The 16,866-nt window shown below is 34.5% G+C and overlaps 3 protein-coding genes and 1 non-coding gene across 6 annotated transcripts; 3 read left to right on the top strand and 1 right to left on the bottom strand.

Moving 5' to 3' along the window:
• Positions 1-1,640: 1,640 nt before the first annotated feature.
• On the top strand, positions 1,641-4,048 carry LOC104085017 (transcription factor MYC1-like). The gene has a single exon (XM_009588981.4). It carries the CDS (start codon positions 1,785-1,787, stop codon positions 3,759-3,761), a length of 1,977 nt encoding a protein of 658 aa, XP_009587276.1. The 5' UTR covers positions 1,641-1,784; the 3' UTR covers positions 3,762-4,048.
• Positions 4,049-8,980: 4,932 nt separating this feature from the next.
• LOC104085018 (uncharacterized) lies at positions 8,981-9,331 on the top strand. The gene has a single exon (XM_009588982.1). It carries the CDS (start codon positions 8,981-8,983, stop codon positions 9,329-9,331), a length of 351 nt encoding a protein of 116 aa, XP_009587277.1.
• A 1,232-nt stretch (positions 9,332-10,563) lies between these two features.
• Positions 10,564-16,289, bottom strand: LOC104085015 (uncharacterized). Of its 3 annotated transcripts, XM_009588980.4 has the most exons (4): positions 16,180-16,289; positions 11,990-13,714; positions 11,315-11,427; positions 10,564-10,806 (listed from the first exon to the last, which is right to left on the bottom strand). In XM_009588980.4, exon 2 carries the CDS (start codon positions 12,886-12,888, stop codon positions 12,106-12,108), a length of 783 nt encoding a protein of 260 aa, XP_009587275.1. In that variant the 5' UTR covers positions 12,889-13,714; positions 16,180-16,289; the 3' UTR covers positions 10,564-10,806; positions 11,315-11,427; positions 11,990-12,105. The 3 variants fall into 3 exon arrangements, with proteins under 3 accessions (XP_009587275.1, XP_018622470.1, XP_009587274.1); XM_018766954.3 differs by lacking the exon at positions 10,564-10,806 and having other exon boundaries at positions 11,069-11,427; XM_009588979.4 differs by lacking the exon at positions 10,564-10,806 and having other exon boundaries at positions 11,069-11,427; positions 11,990-13,621; positions 16,180-16,276.
• A 63-nt stretch (positions 16,290-16,352) lies between these two features.
• On the top strand, positions 16,353-16,438 carry TRNAM-CAU (transfer RNA methionine (anticodon CAU)). Its single transcript is given in 2 exon segments — positions 16,353-16,390; positions 16,403-16,438. It is a non-coding gene; the product is annotated as a tRNA-Met (tRNA).
• Positions 16,439-16,866: the final 428 nt, after the last annotated feature.

Here is a 16,866-nt window from a genome sequence, read left to right as displayed (position 1 = left end):
ATAATATTTTCATAACATAATCTACATTTTTATTTATTTTCTTTCTATTATAATATAATTCGTTGGAAATTTTAACTTGTTTCTCTTTCTAAGTTGAAACATTGAACTGTTACATATTAATATTAGCACTTTAATTAATATGGCTATCAAAGAAAATCTTTTTATTTAACAAGTTCCAAATTCAACTCGTTGAATATTCATTGATCTTGGCAAAGTTTATGGAAAACCACTGATTTTGTTCTCTGATTTATTTTTCTTCCTTATTTTAGGCATATAACATAATTCAGAATACCAAATAAATTTCATACCTACTTAATATTTCAATATTAAACAAAGAAAAGAAGTCTACTAACTTCATAATTAAAGAAGAGAAGTTACTTCATACTTGCTTACTATAATTATACATTTAAAGAGTGAAAATACTTAAATTGACATAATATCCTTAAACTATTATTCCATCTGTTTTAATTTACATTGGATATTTTATTCAACACATCATTAAAGAAGAAAAAAAGAAAAACTTTGAAGCTTTTGATTAATTTTAAATAAGATATTTACGTAGCTATAAGAGAAAACTATTGGCAAAATGAGAATTTTTAAATTTAAAGTTTTAAACTGTTTTCGAATATAAATATATCATCCCTTTTATATAGTCTAAAAAAAATAACACATAAAATGAAACAAATGAAGTAATAATAATATATATAACATAAATCATTAATCACCAAAGATTAATGTGACGGTAAGTATTTCTCTATTTTCTTATTAGAGTTCTCGAATTTGAACTACAACAAATAACAATAATATATTCAATATATTTCTGAGGTTTGAGGGATGAGGTAAATAATATTTACGTAGAATTTATCTCTATCTCGTAAACGTAGAAAGACTGTTTTTAACGAATTTGAACTCTAAAAACGTAATCGTTTTAGTAGAGAGGGATTTACCCCATAGTTAAAGCTTTCTAATTGTAAATCCCGATTAATAAAAGGAAAATTAAATCGTTTAAAACTACTTGAACCGATAACGTAAGATATTTTCTTAGTACTACCCTAAGTTTGACTATATATCCGAGTGAACAATGACCAGACCAAGTTTTTCATTACTTCCTCATGTCTAATTGATTTTTTATTTTTATTTTTGGATGTTTTCACAAAAATTAAAAAATTTATTTTTTAACATTAATTAGTAATAAAATTGATCATATTAACTTTTACTATTTTTTCACATAAATATCCCTAACACATACTCCAACATTATTTACTTCAAGGGCAATGCAGAAAAAAAATAATTAATTCATTCTTAAAATCTAGAAAAATCACTTATTTTGGATCATAAATAAATGCCAAAAAATTACTTATTGTGGATCGGAAAGAGTATCGAATAGAACACGTGTCAACACACTAAAGCAGTAAAAAAAGTTTAAAAAATTACTTTACCTATATCAACTAAGAGTCTATAACTCACTACTAGATTTTAGTAACCAGGTGATAGTAAATCCATAATAATCGCGCCGACTTTCCTTCTCCTACGCAATTTTTCCCGATTAAATCGGCCCTCAAACTCTTTCGTCGAACCCTCTTTCCTTTTTTCCACTCACTTTCCTCATTTAATTTCACCTCCATAATATATACACACTCGAACAAACTCTCTACCCTAACAAACCCTCTCCATTTTCACTCACTCCAAAAAACTTTCCTCTCTATTTTTTCTCTCTGTATCAAGAATCAAACAGATCTGAATTGATTTGGGAGTTTTTTTTCTTCTTGTTTTTGTTATATGGAATGACGGACTATAGAATACCAACGATGACTAATATATGGAGCAATACAACATCCGACGATAACATGATGGAAGCTTTTTTATCTTCTGATCCGTCGTCGTTTTGGGCCGGAACAAATACACCAACTCCACGGAGTTCAGTTTCTCCGGCGCCGGCGCCGGTGACGGGGATTGCCGGAGACCCATTAAAGTCGATGCCGTATTTCAACCAAGAGTCGCTGCAACAGCGACTCCAGACGTTAATCGACGGGGCTCGCGAAGCGTGGACTTACGCCATATTCTGGCAATCGTCTGTTGTGGATTTCGTGAGCCCCTCGGTGTTGGGGTGGGGAGATGGATATTATAAAGGAGAAGAAGACAAGAATAAGCGTAAAACGGCGGCGTTTTCGCCTGATTTTATTACGGAGCAAGAACACCGGAAAAAAGTTCTCCGGGAGCTGAATTCTTTAATTTCCGGCACACAAACTGGTGGTGAAAATGATGCTGTAGATGAAGAAGTAACGGATACTGAATGGTTTTTTCTGATTTCAATGACTCAATCGTTTGTTAACGGAAGCGGGCTTCCGGGCCTGGCTATGTACAGCTCAAGCCCGATTTGGGTTACTGGAAGAGAAAGATTAGCTGCTTCTCACTGTGAACGGGCCCGACAGGCCCAAGGTTTCGGGCTTCAGACTATGGTTTGTATTCCTTCAGCTAATGGTGTTGTTGAGCTCGGGTCAACTGAGTTGATATTCCAGAGCGCTGATTTAATGAACAAGGTTAAAATCTTGTTTGATTTTAATATTGATATGGGCGCGACTACGGGCTCAGGATCGGGCTCATGTGCTATTCAGGCTGAGCCCGATCCTTCAACCCTTTGGCTTACGGATCCACCTTCCTCAGTGGTGGAAGTCAAGGATTCGTCGAATACAGTTCCTTCAAGTAATAGTAGTAAGCAACTTGTGTTTGGAAATGAGAATTCTGAAAATGTTAATCAAAATTCTCAGCAAACACAAGGATTTTTCACTAGGGAGTTGAATTTTTCCGAATATGGATTTGATGGAAGTAATACTAGGAGTGGAAATGGGAATGTGAATTCTTCGCGTTCTTGCAAGCCTGAGTCTGGCGAAATCTTGAATTTTGGTGATAGTACTAAGAGAAATGCTTCAAGTGCAAATGGGAGCTTGTTTTCGGGCCAATCTCAGTTCGGTCCCGGGCCTGCGGAGGAGAACAAGAACAAGAACAAGAAAAGGTCACCTGCATCAAGAGGAAGCAATGAAGAAGGAATGCTTTCATTTGTTTCGGGTGTGATCTTGCCAAGTTCAAACACGGGGAAGTCCGGTGGAGGTGGCGATTCGGATCATTCAGATCTCGAGGCTTCGGTGGTGAAGGAAGCGGATAGTAGTAGAGTTGTAGATCCCGAGAAGAGGCCGAGGAAACGAGGAAGGAAACCGGCTAACGGGAGAGAGGAGCCATTGAATCATGTGGAGGCAGAGAGGCAAAGGAGGGAGAAATTGAATCAAAGATTCTATGCACTTAGAGCTGTTGTACCAAATGTGTCAAAAATGGATAAAGCATCACTTCTTGGTGATGCAATTGCATTTATCAATGAGTTGAAATCAAAGGTTCAGAATTCTGACTCAGATAAAGATGAGTTGAGGAACCAAATTGAATCTTTAAGGAATGAATTAGCCAACAAGGGATCAAACTATACCGGTCCTCCACCGCCAAATCAAGATCTCAAGATTGTAGATATGGATATCGACGTTAAAGTGATCGGATGGGATGCTATGATTCGTATACAATCTAATAAAAAGAACCATCCAGCCGCGAGGTTAATGGCCGCTCTCATGGAATTGGACTTAGATGTGCACCATGCTAGTGTTTCAGTTGTCAACGAGTTGATGATCCAACAAGCGACAGTGAAAATGGGGAGCCGGCTTTACACGCAAGAGCAGCTTCGGATATCATTGACATCCAGAATTGCTGAATCGCGATGAAGAGAAATACAGTAAATGGAAATTATTAGTGAGCTCTGAATAATGTTATCTTTCATTGAGCTATTTTAAGAGAATTTCTCCTATAGTTAGATCTTGAGATTAAGGCTACTTAAAAGTGGAAAGTTGATTGAGCTTTCCTCTTAGTTTTTTGGGTATTTTTCAACTTTTATATCTAGTTTGTTTTCCACATTTTCTGTACATATAATGTGAAACCAATACTAGATCTCAAGATCTGGTTTTTAGTTCTGTAATTAGAAATAAATATGCAGCTTCATCTTTTTCTGTTATGGTCTGCTCCATCCCTTTGTATTCTTTATCCAGAATAGAAATGAAGAAAGCAATTGGTTATAAACTTAAGTTATAAGAGTTGAAACAACAATATAGGGCAGGGGTAGTCCACGGCTTTGTCTTTTTGATAAGAGTTTTACACGTGATGTGTAGGTTAGGCATAAATATGCGGCGGCTCCCTTATACGTGGAGTTTCTAACCTTGCGTCATTAGCTGTCCAAGATTTCTTAGTTAAAATATCGTTAGGTTAGGCAAGTTAAAAGTTATACACGGAGCTTTTGAAGATTTCTTAGTTAAAATAAAAGGATAGGTTAAAAAAAATTAGACATCGAAAATAAAAAGGAGTCAGAAAAAGTTAGTGTTTGCACCGAAGTTATTAAATGCATGTAGTTTGCACCTAAACTTTTTATTACTTAACCTATATTACGACTAAATAATCTGATTTTGATACAAACACCGAATAAATAAAATAATCTTTGTTTTTTTTATTTTTTGTCACGGGCTGTTTTCTATTATTTTTTTCATTTAGTTTCTAACTATTTATGATGGATAAATAGTTTGCTTGTTTTAGTCTAGAAGAAAGCACATCAACAAGGGGTAGGCTGCAGTTTCATTTAGAGAATTCATTGAACTTGGTCCACTCTTTATTGTTGTATTCATTGGACCAAGAAATATTTAAAAGAATATATATACTATTATAATGTCATGACATGAAGAATCATTTGAGTTGAAGTGACACAATATTTTCAAGTGCAGTTAATTTAGGTACAAGCTTTTATTACTATATTGTTTTCGTTATATGAATTGGGTAAAAAACAGTAAAAAGTGTAAACCAAATGGAAACGAATTGATGGATATGACAAAAATCATGCTTAATTATTACAAAAAGGTATTTGTAGTTAAGCTTCAAGCCGCCGTCTATAAGCGAAGGGACGAAAGCCCGACGAAAAGCTATGCTACAATAAGAAAAAAATACGTCGAGATTACAATGTAAATTTATTTAAGTGTATTCTAAGAGTATTTTTTTTATATAATTACGGTGTTTGAGCCAACTTATCCGCACATCAACTAGATACGAGATATTTACTACCTCCCACCAGCATAAGTTTCGAGTAACAAACTCTGTCTGTTAAAGCTGGGATAAATGAGAAAGAAATCACGTCATATTTTTTACTCGGCTGGAATTTAAACTTAAGACTTCATGATTCTCAACATATTTTATTGACCACTATAAGAGTTTTTTTTAACGAACAGATTAAACTCTTTTCTATCTTAAATCCATATTTTGATCGAATATATATTTTCTTGTACCCTCAATCTTTTGTCAAGGGACTTTTGTATCTACCCAGTTTTTGGGTGAACTTTTAATTTATACCCGCTTTGCAAAAAAAATTACAAGCGTACCCATTTTTCGGGTAACTTCAGACATACGGGCCTGAAGTAGCAAAAAATTATGTCTGAAGTTTGAACTTCAGAATGTTTTGCCTGAAATATAGCAAAACTTCAGATATTTTTGCCTGAAGTTTGGCATGACTTGAAAGGCAATCACGCAAACTTCAGTTCATAGTGCAATGTCAAACTTCAACTCAATAAAACTACAGCATGTTTTGGCTGAAGTTTTTGTTTTGTAATTGCCGAACTTCAGCATTCTAGGAGCTAAAGTTTATTTTGTAATTGCTGAACTTCAGCATTCTAGGAGCTGAAATTTATTTTGTAATTGCTGAACTTCAGCATTCTACGAGCTGAAATTTTTGTTTATCCTTGCTGAACTTCAACATTCTTAGAGCTGAAGTTCTAAGTCTGCACACAAACTTCAGCTTTGAAGTGCAACCAATAACTAATAAGTCTAAAGTAAAAAATTGCACTTCAGATGCACTTAAGGCCAATAAGTCTGAAGTGAAAACTTGCACTTTAGATGCACTTAAGGCCAAAAGGTAAGAAGTGCAACCCACATTTTTATGCACTTAAGGCCAAATAGGCATGAAGTGCAAATTGCCCAGAAACAGAAATTTGTTCTTCGAATTATAACAATCCAATTTACGATTTAATACCTAAATCTACTCCAAATGAGCTAAAATTTGAAACATAACCTCCAAATATCATCAGGATCAAACCCCAATCATCAATTTATCAAAACAACAATAAATCTAATGAACTCATTTTGCAATTACGAAAAAGAAGAAGAAACACTAAGCAATAGCAAAAAATAAAGCATTATAACAGCTCACCATTGTAAAATATCATAAACTACATTAAAATATATTGACAACCATCATATAAAATCATTGTCACCCGAAGAAGAAGAAGAAGAAGAAGAAGAAGGAGGAGAAGGAGAAGGAGAAGGAGAAGGAGAAGAAGAAGCAGAAGAGGAGGAAAATGAAGGCGGAGAATGATGAGGAGAAATATGCCTGAAGTTGTTTAAAAAGCGGGTACAAATTAAAAATTTTTTAAAAAGTTGGTATAGATTAAATGAGTGTGACCAAATAAGCGCCGCGTGCAATTTTTAACAACTCATATGACCCAGATATTTCTTTCTCGGATAAAGACGATATCATCGATTCAATTTGTGTGCATCTTAATTAATTTACATGTATTCGCGACTTTTCAATTGTAAGTATCACATAACTTTGATTATCAAAATTTAATCAGATGAGAAGAATTAGTTGCGATTTAACCATGATTCTTTAAATTGTCACTCCAACTCTTCGAGCGTAAACTTAGGTACATCCAAGATTTATAATCCGAAATTTTAAGTGAAAAGGACATTGCACGGCGGCTCTCAAAATAATAGTCAAAAAAATATTTTTTATATATATATATACATTTTGTATGTTATATACAAAAATTATATAAATTTTATACACTTTTTTGGCTACCAAGTATAAATAGTTTCTTGCGCGGGGTAAAAGTAAAAAAAGCCCAAATTTTAAAAAGAATTAACCCAAATAGTCGCCAATCCAACCACTTAAATTAAAAATAACCGGTGAATATATAATATATGTATAATTTATGTATTATATGTGTATAATTATATATAATTAATATATAATTTATGTATATGACTAAAAAAAGTAAACAATGAATATAACCGGTTATTTGAGTAAAGATCCCAAATTTTAATTCCAACCTACAAAATCTACATATGTGGATGGTCCATATATCATTAAAAAAGAAATTAATTGAAATTAATGGGAGTGGCAGAGAAAGGATAGAGACAAAAACTGAACATCTGTAAAATTTTCTACGCAACGCTCTCTAGTTTAGTAAGGTTTTAGTATTGAACTCATTATATTTTATAAGTTATGAATTTGTATTTATTATTTTTATAATTTTAACATATTTTTACATTAATTTTTACTCTGTATCAAAAGTTATGGTTCAATTGACCCCATCATTAGCACACCACATCTGCCTCTAGTGGCAAAAAGGGATTCATCCGAAAGTTAACACTTTATATATAAGATCAAAATTATTATTTTTATGCGCAAATAACAGTTGTATCCTTTTGATATGTTCGTATTTTTACTTTTAAATATTTCGAATCCCTTTCATAAAAATATTGGTTCCTTAGAATGTTTGTAATAGAAAAGAAAGATTTTTTTTGTGTGTGTGGATAAGAACCACCTTGGAATCTAAAGCGAATTAATTGACCCTGATATAATTTGTTCGGAGAATAGACTTAACCACCAAAAATAAATTGTTAATATAATAATAATAATAATAACAATAATAATAACAATAATGATCACGTTTTACATGTGAAGTTGATTTTATATTCTAGTCTTTTATTATTGTGTTCAGACGCCATTGTATTGGGTCCCTTTTTGTGTTCACATTTTCTTTTTGTATACTAACTTAATATTTATTTTGTCTCTTTAAGCAAATCTATATGTATATAAATAACATATTTCGTATGTCCATAATAAGTGACTTTTTTACTTTTTTATTTTGATAAAAAATAAGTGACATTTTACATAATCAAGAAGGAATTAACTTTATTTTTGCAAACGTAGCCCTTATTTACAAATCTCAATATGTCAGGTTAATAATATGCTAATTTAATTAAGAGTAATTCAGTCAAAATATTTTTTTTCTAAGAATTTGTATTTTCTTAAGAGGTGTGCCAAAAACAAAAGTAATTTATTATGGATAGTATTTAATAACAAAATTACGTTTATTAATTTCGTGAATGAGATGGTTGGGGTCAGTGTAGGGTAGGGTAGGTGGATTGGCTTTTGTAAAAACAAATTTAAACATAAAATATCATGAGTTAGGTCCATCATACAGCTAAGACTATTTCTATGTTCTTTATTAGTTTTCTAAAGGTCTCTTTAACAATCATAATTGAAAGTTGAACTTTATGATTTTGGCTTTTTGGAAATTTTAATAATTTAACTAACCTATTAAAGATGGCAACTAATTGGTAAGAGCGTAGCAGGTGATCATACGTGAATTAGACACACGTTACGATTTTCAGCCTTGTTCCAAGTATGATATTTAAGTGGATAAGGATAGAAAGACGAGCCAATTATTTATCGAATTTTGAAATCGGCATTAATGACTCTAGAGGATTTCTCGGTTACAAAGAAAAGATTAATAGTAATAATAATGTTTTCCTTTGTGTTAGACATTGTAATAATATCCACTACCTAAAGATTGATTGAGCTTTATTTTAGGGTACAAATCTTGTGGGAGGAAATGAAAACAAAAAAGAATGGCCATTATTAACACAAGACCTTAACATCTCCAATAAAATGAGAGAAAACAAAAATCCAAAAAACCAACCCTTACCCTCAAGGCCTCAACTCAACCTCCTAAAACATATTTAGTACATATGAAATAACACATATCCTATGCATTATTCATTACCTTATAAACCTTTTATTCTTCTTCTTTTCTTCTTCTTCTTCTACTTCTTCTTTTATACAACAATGACTCTCAATTGCTTGACATGCCAAGTTCTAAAAAGAACAGATTCAGAAGATGAACTAAGGGAAAGATTCAATAATGTTCATCAAAATAGCCAAGGAAAGTCGAATTTTCGCCTTTTTTCGGGGAAGATTGAGAGAAACTGGTCAGGAAACTTGGTACCAAAGCCTAGGTTTGAGAAAACGAGGGGTCAATCGCTTCTGGGAAAGGAAAATAAGGCGAAAAAAGGTTCTCATAGGATTCATAACAGTGGTCCAATGGAGTTCTTGACCGATACGCCGAAATTGGTGAGGAGCTCTGGGATGAGAAGGGAATGGAGTTTTGAGGATTTGAGGCAGATAATTAAGCGTTGATTAATATGTTATTAAGGGTTGATAATATGTAAAAAATGATCATGTAAATGTACCTGATGAAACTATGTAATAATCTTATATTATAATTATATATGTTATGCTTTGATCTTCTATCTGCATTTCATTGTTTGTATATTTACAAAGATCAATGCAGATATTATTTGCAAATCTGTTAGATCCTAGGTGGTGAAATAGGAGAACTTCCCATCCGGTATGCAGTATCCGCATTTGGGCCCAAACTAAATCCGAATTCGCGCCGAAAAGTCTCACATTAAGGGTAAAGCGTTCCCTAATAAAGGCGACTCCGTACCCAGGACTCGAACTCGAGACCTTTGGTTAAGGATGAATGAGTAGTAACCACTCCACCACAACCTTTGATGGTTAGGAGAACCTTATTTTAGTCTCTTCATATCATTTACTAGCAATTTGTTTGGATATCTTTTATCTTAATCTTGGGAAATGATAGTATCCGGACCAGCCAGCTTGTACGTACCTCAGCTAATTTTATCAGGTATCTGCTATCTTCCACCTGCACAGGTGCTGAGTAACTCTGTCCACCAAAGCTTAGACAAATGAATAAAAATAACAAACTAATATTTTTATCTCCACTAGGACTTGAGCCTGAGACCTTGCGCTAATTTTGGAAGATCGTTTTTTTCTTCTTGGAAAATGATTTAAAACCCAATCTTCCAAATCCAAATTTTCAGAAGTGTAGTTAATTCATCTTGTACTGGGATAAAGTAGGCCAAAGCAGACAGAAAAAGATAATAGAATTCTTTCTTATCTGTTTAAACCTTGGTTAGACAAAGTTATTCAGACACCTCTGTGATGATGGGAAATAACAAGAAACCGGTAGAATAATTGAGGTATACTATCGTTATTAAGTACATATAATAAACCTACCAATTAAATTAGAATCATGGGAATTTATAGATAGAATCTTTACACAAATAGCTACATAAATTATACATTGATTATACGCGATTACAGCCTGCTATTTTCAGTTTAAGCGGTTGGGTGACCAACTCGTTAGGTTAATTTCTCTCTATAGCTAAGTTGCACAGACTCTTCATTTTTTATGCCAAACTTGCTCAACACGACACTGGGACGGATGCGGGTGTGAGATACGTTTGGGATTCGATCAACCAACTTCGGATACTTTGACCGAAGTCAATGGACAAATATGAGGGGAAATTGAGATTTTGATTTCTCAAAATAAAAGATAAAACAGATTTAAGATATGGAAAATGGCATACCTTCAACATTATAGTCCTTTTGTCTCATATTCGCTGCTACAATATACATGGCAAAATTATCACTCAAAATTTAGAATATCTTTACAGCTCTATTTTTATAATTTTGAATTTTCTTAGCCGAATCCCAACGCTCCTATCCATACTTGGATCCGCACCCCCGAAACTTAAAATTAAGATTTTGTTGAATCCGACTCTCGGATCCGTACCCGAATTGTATACCTGCACCCAAGTCCGAGCAACTTAGCTCTGTAGATATTGAGAGATCATTGACAATCCAAATTAGTATCTCCTAACAGACATTAGCATATCATGTGCCATTGGACACAATGCCAATGCCTTTGTGTAAGCATAATCAATAAATACTCCCCTAAGCAAACACTGAACCATATAAAACTTCAAACTCAATAACTATGCCATTGTGTAATTATCCAAATCTTTGAAGAGGCATTCCTAGAATTTGAATTCAACAGCAGATGAGACATTTCAATTATCCGCGTGATGGCGCTTTGAACCATCAAAGAAAGCAACAAATATTGAAGGATAGTTTCTTTAGTGACAAGTTGGACTAGGAATGATCAATCCACATACAACAGATATGTACAAAAGTACATGTCAGAGTGTCATGATACATATCAAGATTTGTTTCATCGGAAGGAAGTAAGTCGAAGCAACCTAAGTTCTAGCAGCAGAATTGTATCGTAAAGTTACTCTCGACATAACTTCTTACCTGACAAAACCAGGACCTGAGCAACAAAATTGTCCGAAAGCACTGCTCAGGATCTTCTCACTTAGTTGAACAGAGACAAAAGCTTAGACCCCTACAAGTCGTTCATCCGATAACTGCAATAGCATGCATTGCATCAGTTAGAGAGTGCATGGAAATAAACAACAAACATGAAGAGCCTCAACATATAGAAATGCAGCCCCCCCCCCCCCCCCCCACACACACACCCCCACAAACCCCAAAAAAAAAGAAAGGATGACAAAAGGTTCAAATTTACCCATCTACTAAAGAAAATAACTTAAATTTACCCTCTGTTATAGTTTGGGGCCATTCATACCCTTATCGTAAGCTAATCGTTTCGTACTTGTCCTTGACATTAACGGAGCTCCAACGTAGATTGAGTGGATTCCAAGTATAAAAAAACTTCGGGACAAAGGTCCAGATTTACCCTTCTAGTTTTGAATATGGTTTAAGAATATCCTCCGTTATACTTTAGGCTGGAGCTCCATTACGGTCAAGGGCAAATACGAGACGCTTTGCTAGCAAGAGTATGAATGGCCCAGAAATATAGGGGGGTAAAACTAAGATTTTCTCCATTAGAGAAGTATTTTTGACCTTTTTCCTTAAAACGATTACAAAAAAATTTAAAGGGGGAAAGAAAGAGTGGAAAACACTCACAATATTATCTGCAGTTCCTCGGTCCTTCCAATGTTGTACATGATGAGATTACAACAAGGCTGTAAACAATTGATAATATTATGCGACGTGTGCTCAACCTAACTTTGTCAACAATTTCAGCTCTTCTTATTTCTAGCTTCCGTTTTCCAGTGTCTCCTACTGGGAATAGATTTGGGTGTACCACTATTTTCCAGTGCAGTCACCGGTGAAGAAATAACATTACTCAATGCCATATTTGACGGTTCAACCTGGGGTAAAGATGCTATTTGACTTCCACCAGTTGATGCTAAATCTGGTGTAACCGAACCATTAGAACTAACTTCTTTCTGCCTCATTGCATGGGCCTTTCGGGCATCACATTTCCATTTCCGCCCAGAGTAAACACGGGTGACAGACTCCCGGGAAGCACTGCTCACTGGCATCACACATTTTCCAGTAGCAACATTCACTGGCATTACATATTCCCGGGGAGCGACATTGACTGGCACTGAAGAGTCCAGAGGAGTAACATTCACTGGCATTACATATTCCCGGGGAGCGACATTTACTGACACTGAAGAGTCCAGAGGAGCAACATTCACTGGCATTACATATTCCCGGGGAGCGACATTTACTGGCACTGAAGAGTCCAGCGAAGCAACATTCACTGGCATTGAAGAATCGAGAGGAGTAACATTCACCGGCAGTACACTATACTGAGGAGCAGCAATCACAGGCACCTCCACTGGCACTGAAGCTAATTGGTTTGAGCCCAACACCCTCATTGTATCAGCTTTAAGACGTTTCCTTTCTCTATATCTGCGTTGACGCTCTCGGTTTTTTAGCCTCCGAGCCAGAACGTCATCATTGATTGAGGTTTTCTGCCCATTATCCTGAGGCTTCTTCACGGGAACATCCATACTTGAAGTGCAATAATCGGTTCAAACTAACAAGAGACAAGAACAAGAATCTTCTTGACTTTAGCAAAATCTGCAGTAACCTCCACACAAACAAATAGTTGCTTATTCCAAGGAACCACCTCATGGGGCAGTTCCAAAATATGATGTTTTAACCATTAGCTCGGAAAGTGAATCAAACATCAAATGCTTATGGTGACGTCAATCTAACTCAGGAAAGATGGAAAACCTGAAAATCTACTCTGAGAAGAGTACAAGTCTTTAGGGGTTCAGGGTCTGCACAAAAAGCCTGTATTTGGCAATCATTTCTGAGAACTTAATGCCATAAACGTGACACCATAGATCAGAGTGTCATATAATATGTTAAGGAAAACAGAGCCTCATCAGAACTTCCCTGAATGGCTGAATCTCGAGAGCGTCAAAAGAAGCTGAACAAAAGCACCTTCAGTCACTATAGCTCATAGCTTCTGCGGGGTAAACAGCTATACTTCTGCCACACACCAATGCTTCCTACCGCACCTTAATTATTGATATTTAGCATAAAACGATAGAAAACCTGGATATATCCCCTCAAAAGAATAAATCTTGTTTATAATCAACTGAAAATTATCAATTCCCCAGGCACACATCCATATTGATTAAGCCGTTCATCTTGCAAAACATACTTAAATGACGGCTAAAGAGAACGTCCCAGTAAAAGAACCCAATTGGCAAAATATTACAAAATAATAACCTCCTGTGTAATGCAGCAATGAGGCCAATGTTAACGTAGTGTGCAATTCAACATTCAAGCAGCGTCTACAGAGAACTAATATACATCAGATACGTCCTGTACATAAAATTTCAACCATCACAAATACTGATAATAACTAAATGTTGACACATTGAATTAGACATGGAAGCTCAATTATTAAAAACATCCAAATGTAATGATTCAAAAATCCAAATTCACCACCAAACAAGATACAGTTGCCTATCATAGTTTTAAAAAAAAGGCTTCAAAATTTCCCATTTCACAGAAGTTGCTGCTTCCTGACTGCCAAGTTTATATCAATTGCAGTTTCTTTTGAGATGCTTAAGCATTTGTCTAGATGATTTGACAAGCATCTCTCTTAAATTTTCATATTCAGGAAAGACCAAATAAAATAATAGATGACGGAAAAACACTTCATCTCTAAGGCTAATAAGGACTTGCGCGAGTTGTACATTCTTGTAGTTTACTCCCATGATGTTACTCATAAAACGTAATCAAACGCTTTCCCACAGTAATATTAGGATAATCAGCACGCTCATGATTCATCTCATATTGAAATTGAAAAAAAAAAAAAAAATTCCATCATTACCATAAACATTGTTCTTTATTTCCTAGATATTTTATTCAAGACAAAACAAAAACAAATCATAACAATGCTACAGCTTATGACATTCTATGACCTAACATGGAGGACGAAGGAGAAACACCTCAGCAACCAACACCTAACAAAGACCAAGCCACTGATACTAAAGATATTCTATGACCTCACAAATCAAACATGATACTCGCTAATGAACTCAATTTTCTTCAACTACTTATCTTTCAGCAGCAAATTTTCTAGTTGAAAGCACCACAGAGCATCTGCGCAATTAAAACAGCCAATCTTTGAAGAAGGAAAAGCATGAAGCGGACTACCTAACAAGAGAAACTCAAAGAGTAAAGAAACTCGTGCAGCACATTAAGGACCTAGAATTTTCTACACTTATAAAGTATGAAAACACAGAGCTTGATTAATTGCTGCTTGACAACTTGATGCTAACTTCTCCAAAACTTCTAACTACTTCCTGTCCAGTTATCCAAATGCTGGGGTTGAGTGGAAAGGAATTATATGTCTTTGCTGCAAAATAACATTTTTCCTTTACAATAACTAGTTACTTATTACAACAACAACAAAAAAACCAGTGTAATCCCACAAGTGGGGTCTGGGGAGGATAGTGTGTACGCAGACCTTACCCCTACCTTATGAAGGTAGAGACATTGTTTCCGATAGACCCTTAGTAAAAAGGGCAGCCTGGTGCACGAAGCATCCCGCGTTCCCGCAGGGTCCGGTGAAGGGCTGCACCCCGAGAGGGTATGATGTAGGCAGCCTACCCTAATGCAAGCATCAGTGGCTGATTCTACGGCTTGAACCTGTGACCTATAGGTCACACGCAGACAACTTTAACGTTGCTCCAAGGCTCCCCTTCGAACTAGTTACTCATTCTTTATCCTAATTTCAGTAATTAGGACAATTTGTTATCCAGTAAATTGTACTATCTTATACTAGCATAAATTAGCATAACTTTTTCCAATTTGACACTAGACAGCAAAGTGAAAGGAGCAGACAACTGTGAGAATTATACATTCTTTATACATTTAGTCCACTAATTTTTGAAAATATCGCATGCTGATACTGATTACCATATCAGAAGCATTATATGCACATGTCATTATTTCTTTCAGTTTATTATCACAATAAATAAGAGTAGTAAGTTCAACTTACGCAAAATGTTAAGTCAAGTGCTAGATTTGGCAAATAAAGTAAGTGAATATAAAAAAAATTAAATTAAATTGGTGAGCAAATAATGAAATTTGTAGGAGTGCTAAAAGCATGTAATAATAACCTAAATGAGCAAACTATATCACACATAATGGGAAATACAAGGTACAAGCTGTTAAACATAAAGTACAATTAAGACCCTTGATTAGAATCGTAGAGCATTTTTAATCAAGATCCAATTTTTAATCCCCTCAAAAAAAAGGATAATTTTTTTTTCACATGCATAGCATATCCAACCCAAATAACTAAACAAACTCAGCTCAGTATTCATTAAAGTCTGCACCTTTACAGTGAAAAAAGAAAAAAGATTGCATTTTTATCTTTTTTCCTCACTTATTTTCTTTTAAAGGGTGAATGCAAATTGAAATTAAAGAAAGGCGACATAAGCTGAAAAAAAGGAGACTGATTTTCACATGCATAGCATATAAAACCCAAATAACTAAAGAAACTCTCAGTTCATTATTTGGGTAAGTGAAAGTTTGCAATTTTTTTACAGTTAAAAAAAAAAAGAGAAAAAGATTGCATTTTTTGTCTTCTCTGTTTTCAATCTTTTTCTCTCTTTTTTTCCTTTTTCTTTTATGAGGTGAAAAAGGGTCAGATTGAATTAAAGGAAGGAAAACAAATAAAATGAGCACAAAACTGAGGTAAACAAGAGGATAATACTTTGAAAAAACAGGTAAAAAAACAAGAATGGTATAAAAAAAGGATAAAAAAGATGTACCTGAAATTGGGTTTTGGTGATGAAAGAGAGAAAGATCTGAAAACCCTAACTAGACTGTGTTTGTAAGAAGAGCTAGAACAATGGCGTTTTTGGACACAGTATTCCGGCTTTTTGACTTCTCCAGAAAAAAGGAAATCACATATATAAGAAATAAAAGATTCTCAAATACAACAGGGGTGGTGGCGCAGTTGGCTAGCGCGTAGGTCTCATAGCTTCTTGAGTTATCCTGAGGTCGAGAGTTCGAGCCTCTCTCACCCCACCAAAATGTTTTATTTCTCTTTGTTAATAATTTATTTAATGGCCGTGTATGTATGTCACGATCATTGTTACCCTACATTTTATAATGTATTAGATTGTATTATTTGTTATTTGGTTTGACTGTATCGTACTGTACTGTAACTGATAAGTTCACTAATATACCTTCAATTATTTTAAATATTAAAAAAAAATATTTACCTTCTCATACTACATATGAAATTTTATTATCCTTCCTAATCAAGTTTTAACTTAATTACATGATCATATACAATTTACCAATTATATACAAGTGAGTTTTAAATGAGTATCATTTTATATTATAAATTGAATAAAGAAAATCAATCATTTCCTCATCCCTTTATACCTCCCCCTCTTGTCATCTCTATGCTGGAGGATTTAAAGTGATTTGTTGGGCGAATCAAGTAAATT

Source organism: Nicotiana tomentosiformis, chromosome 12, assembly GCF_000390325.3.
Source record: "Nicotiana tomentosiformis chromosome 12, ASM39032v3, whole genome shotgun sequence".
NCBI classification, from domain to species: Eukaryota; Viridiplantae; Streptophyta; class Magnoliopsida; order Solanales; family Solanaceae; genus Nicotiana; species Nicotiana tomentosiformis.
The sequence above is the reverse complement of the archived record's forward strand: the minus strand, read 5'-3'. Positions and strand labels throughout refer to the sequence as shown.

Coding starts and splice junctions, on each gene's coding strand:
- LOC104085017 (XM_009588981.4), top strand. CDS start 1,785: ATGACGGACTATAGAATACCAACGATGACTAATATATGGAGCAATACA.
- LOC104085015 (XM_009588980.4), bottom strand. CDS start 12,888: ATGGATGTTCCCGTGAAGAAGCCTCAGGATAATGGGCAGAAAACCTCA.
- LOC104085018 (XM_009588982.1), top strand. CDS start 8,981: ATGACTCTCAATTGCTTGACATGCCAAGTTCTAAAAAGAACAGATTCA.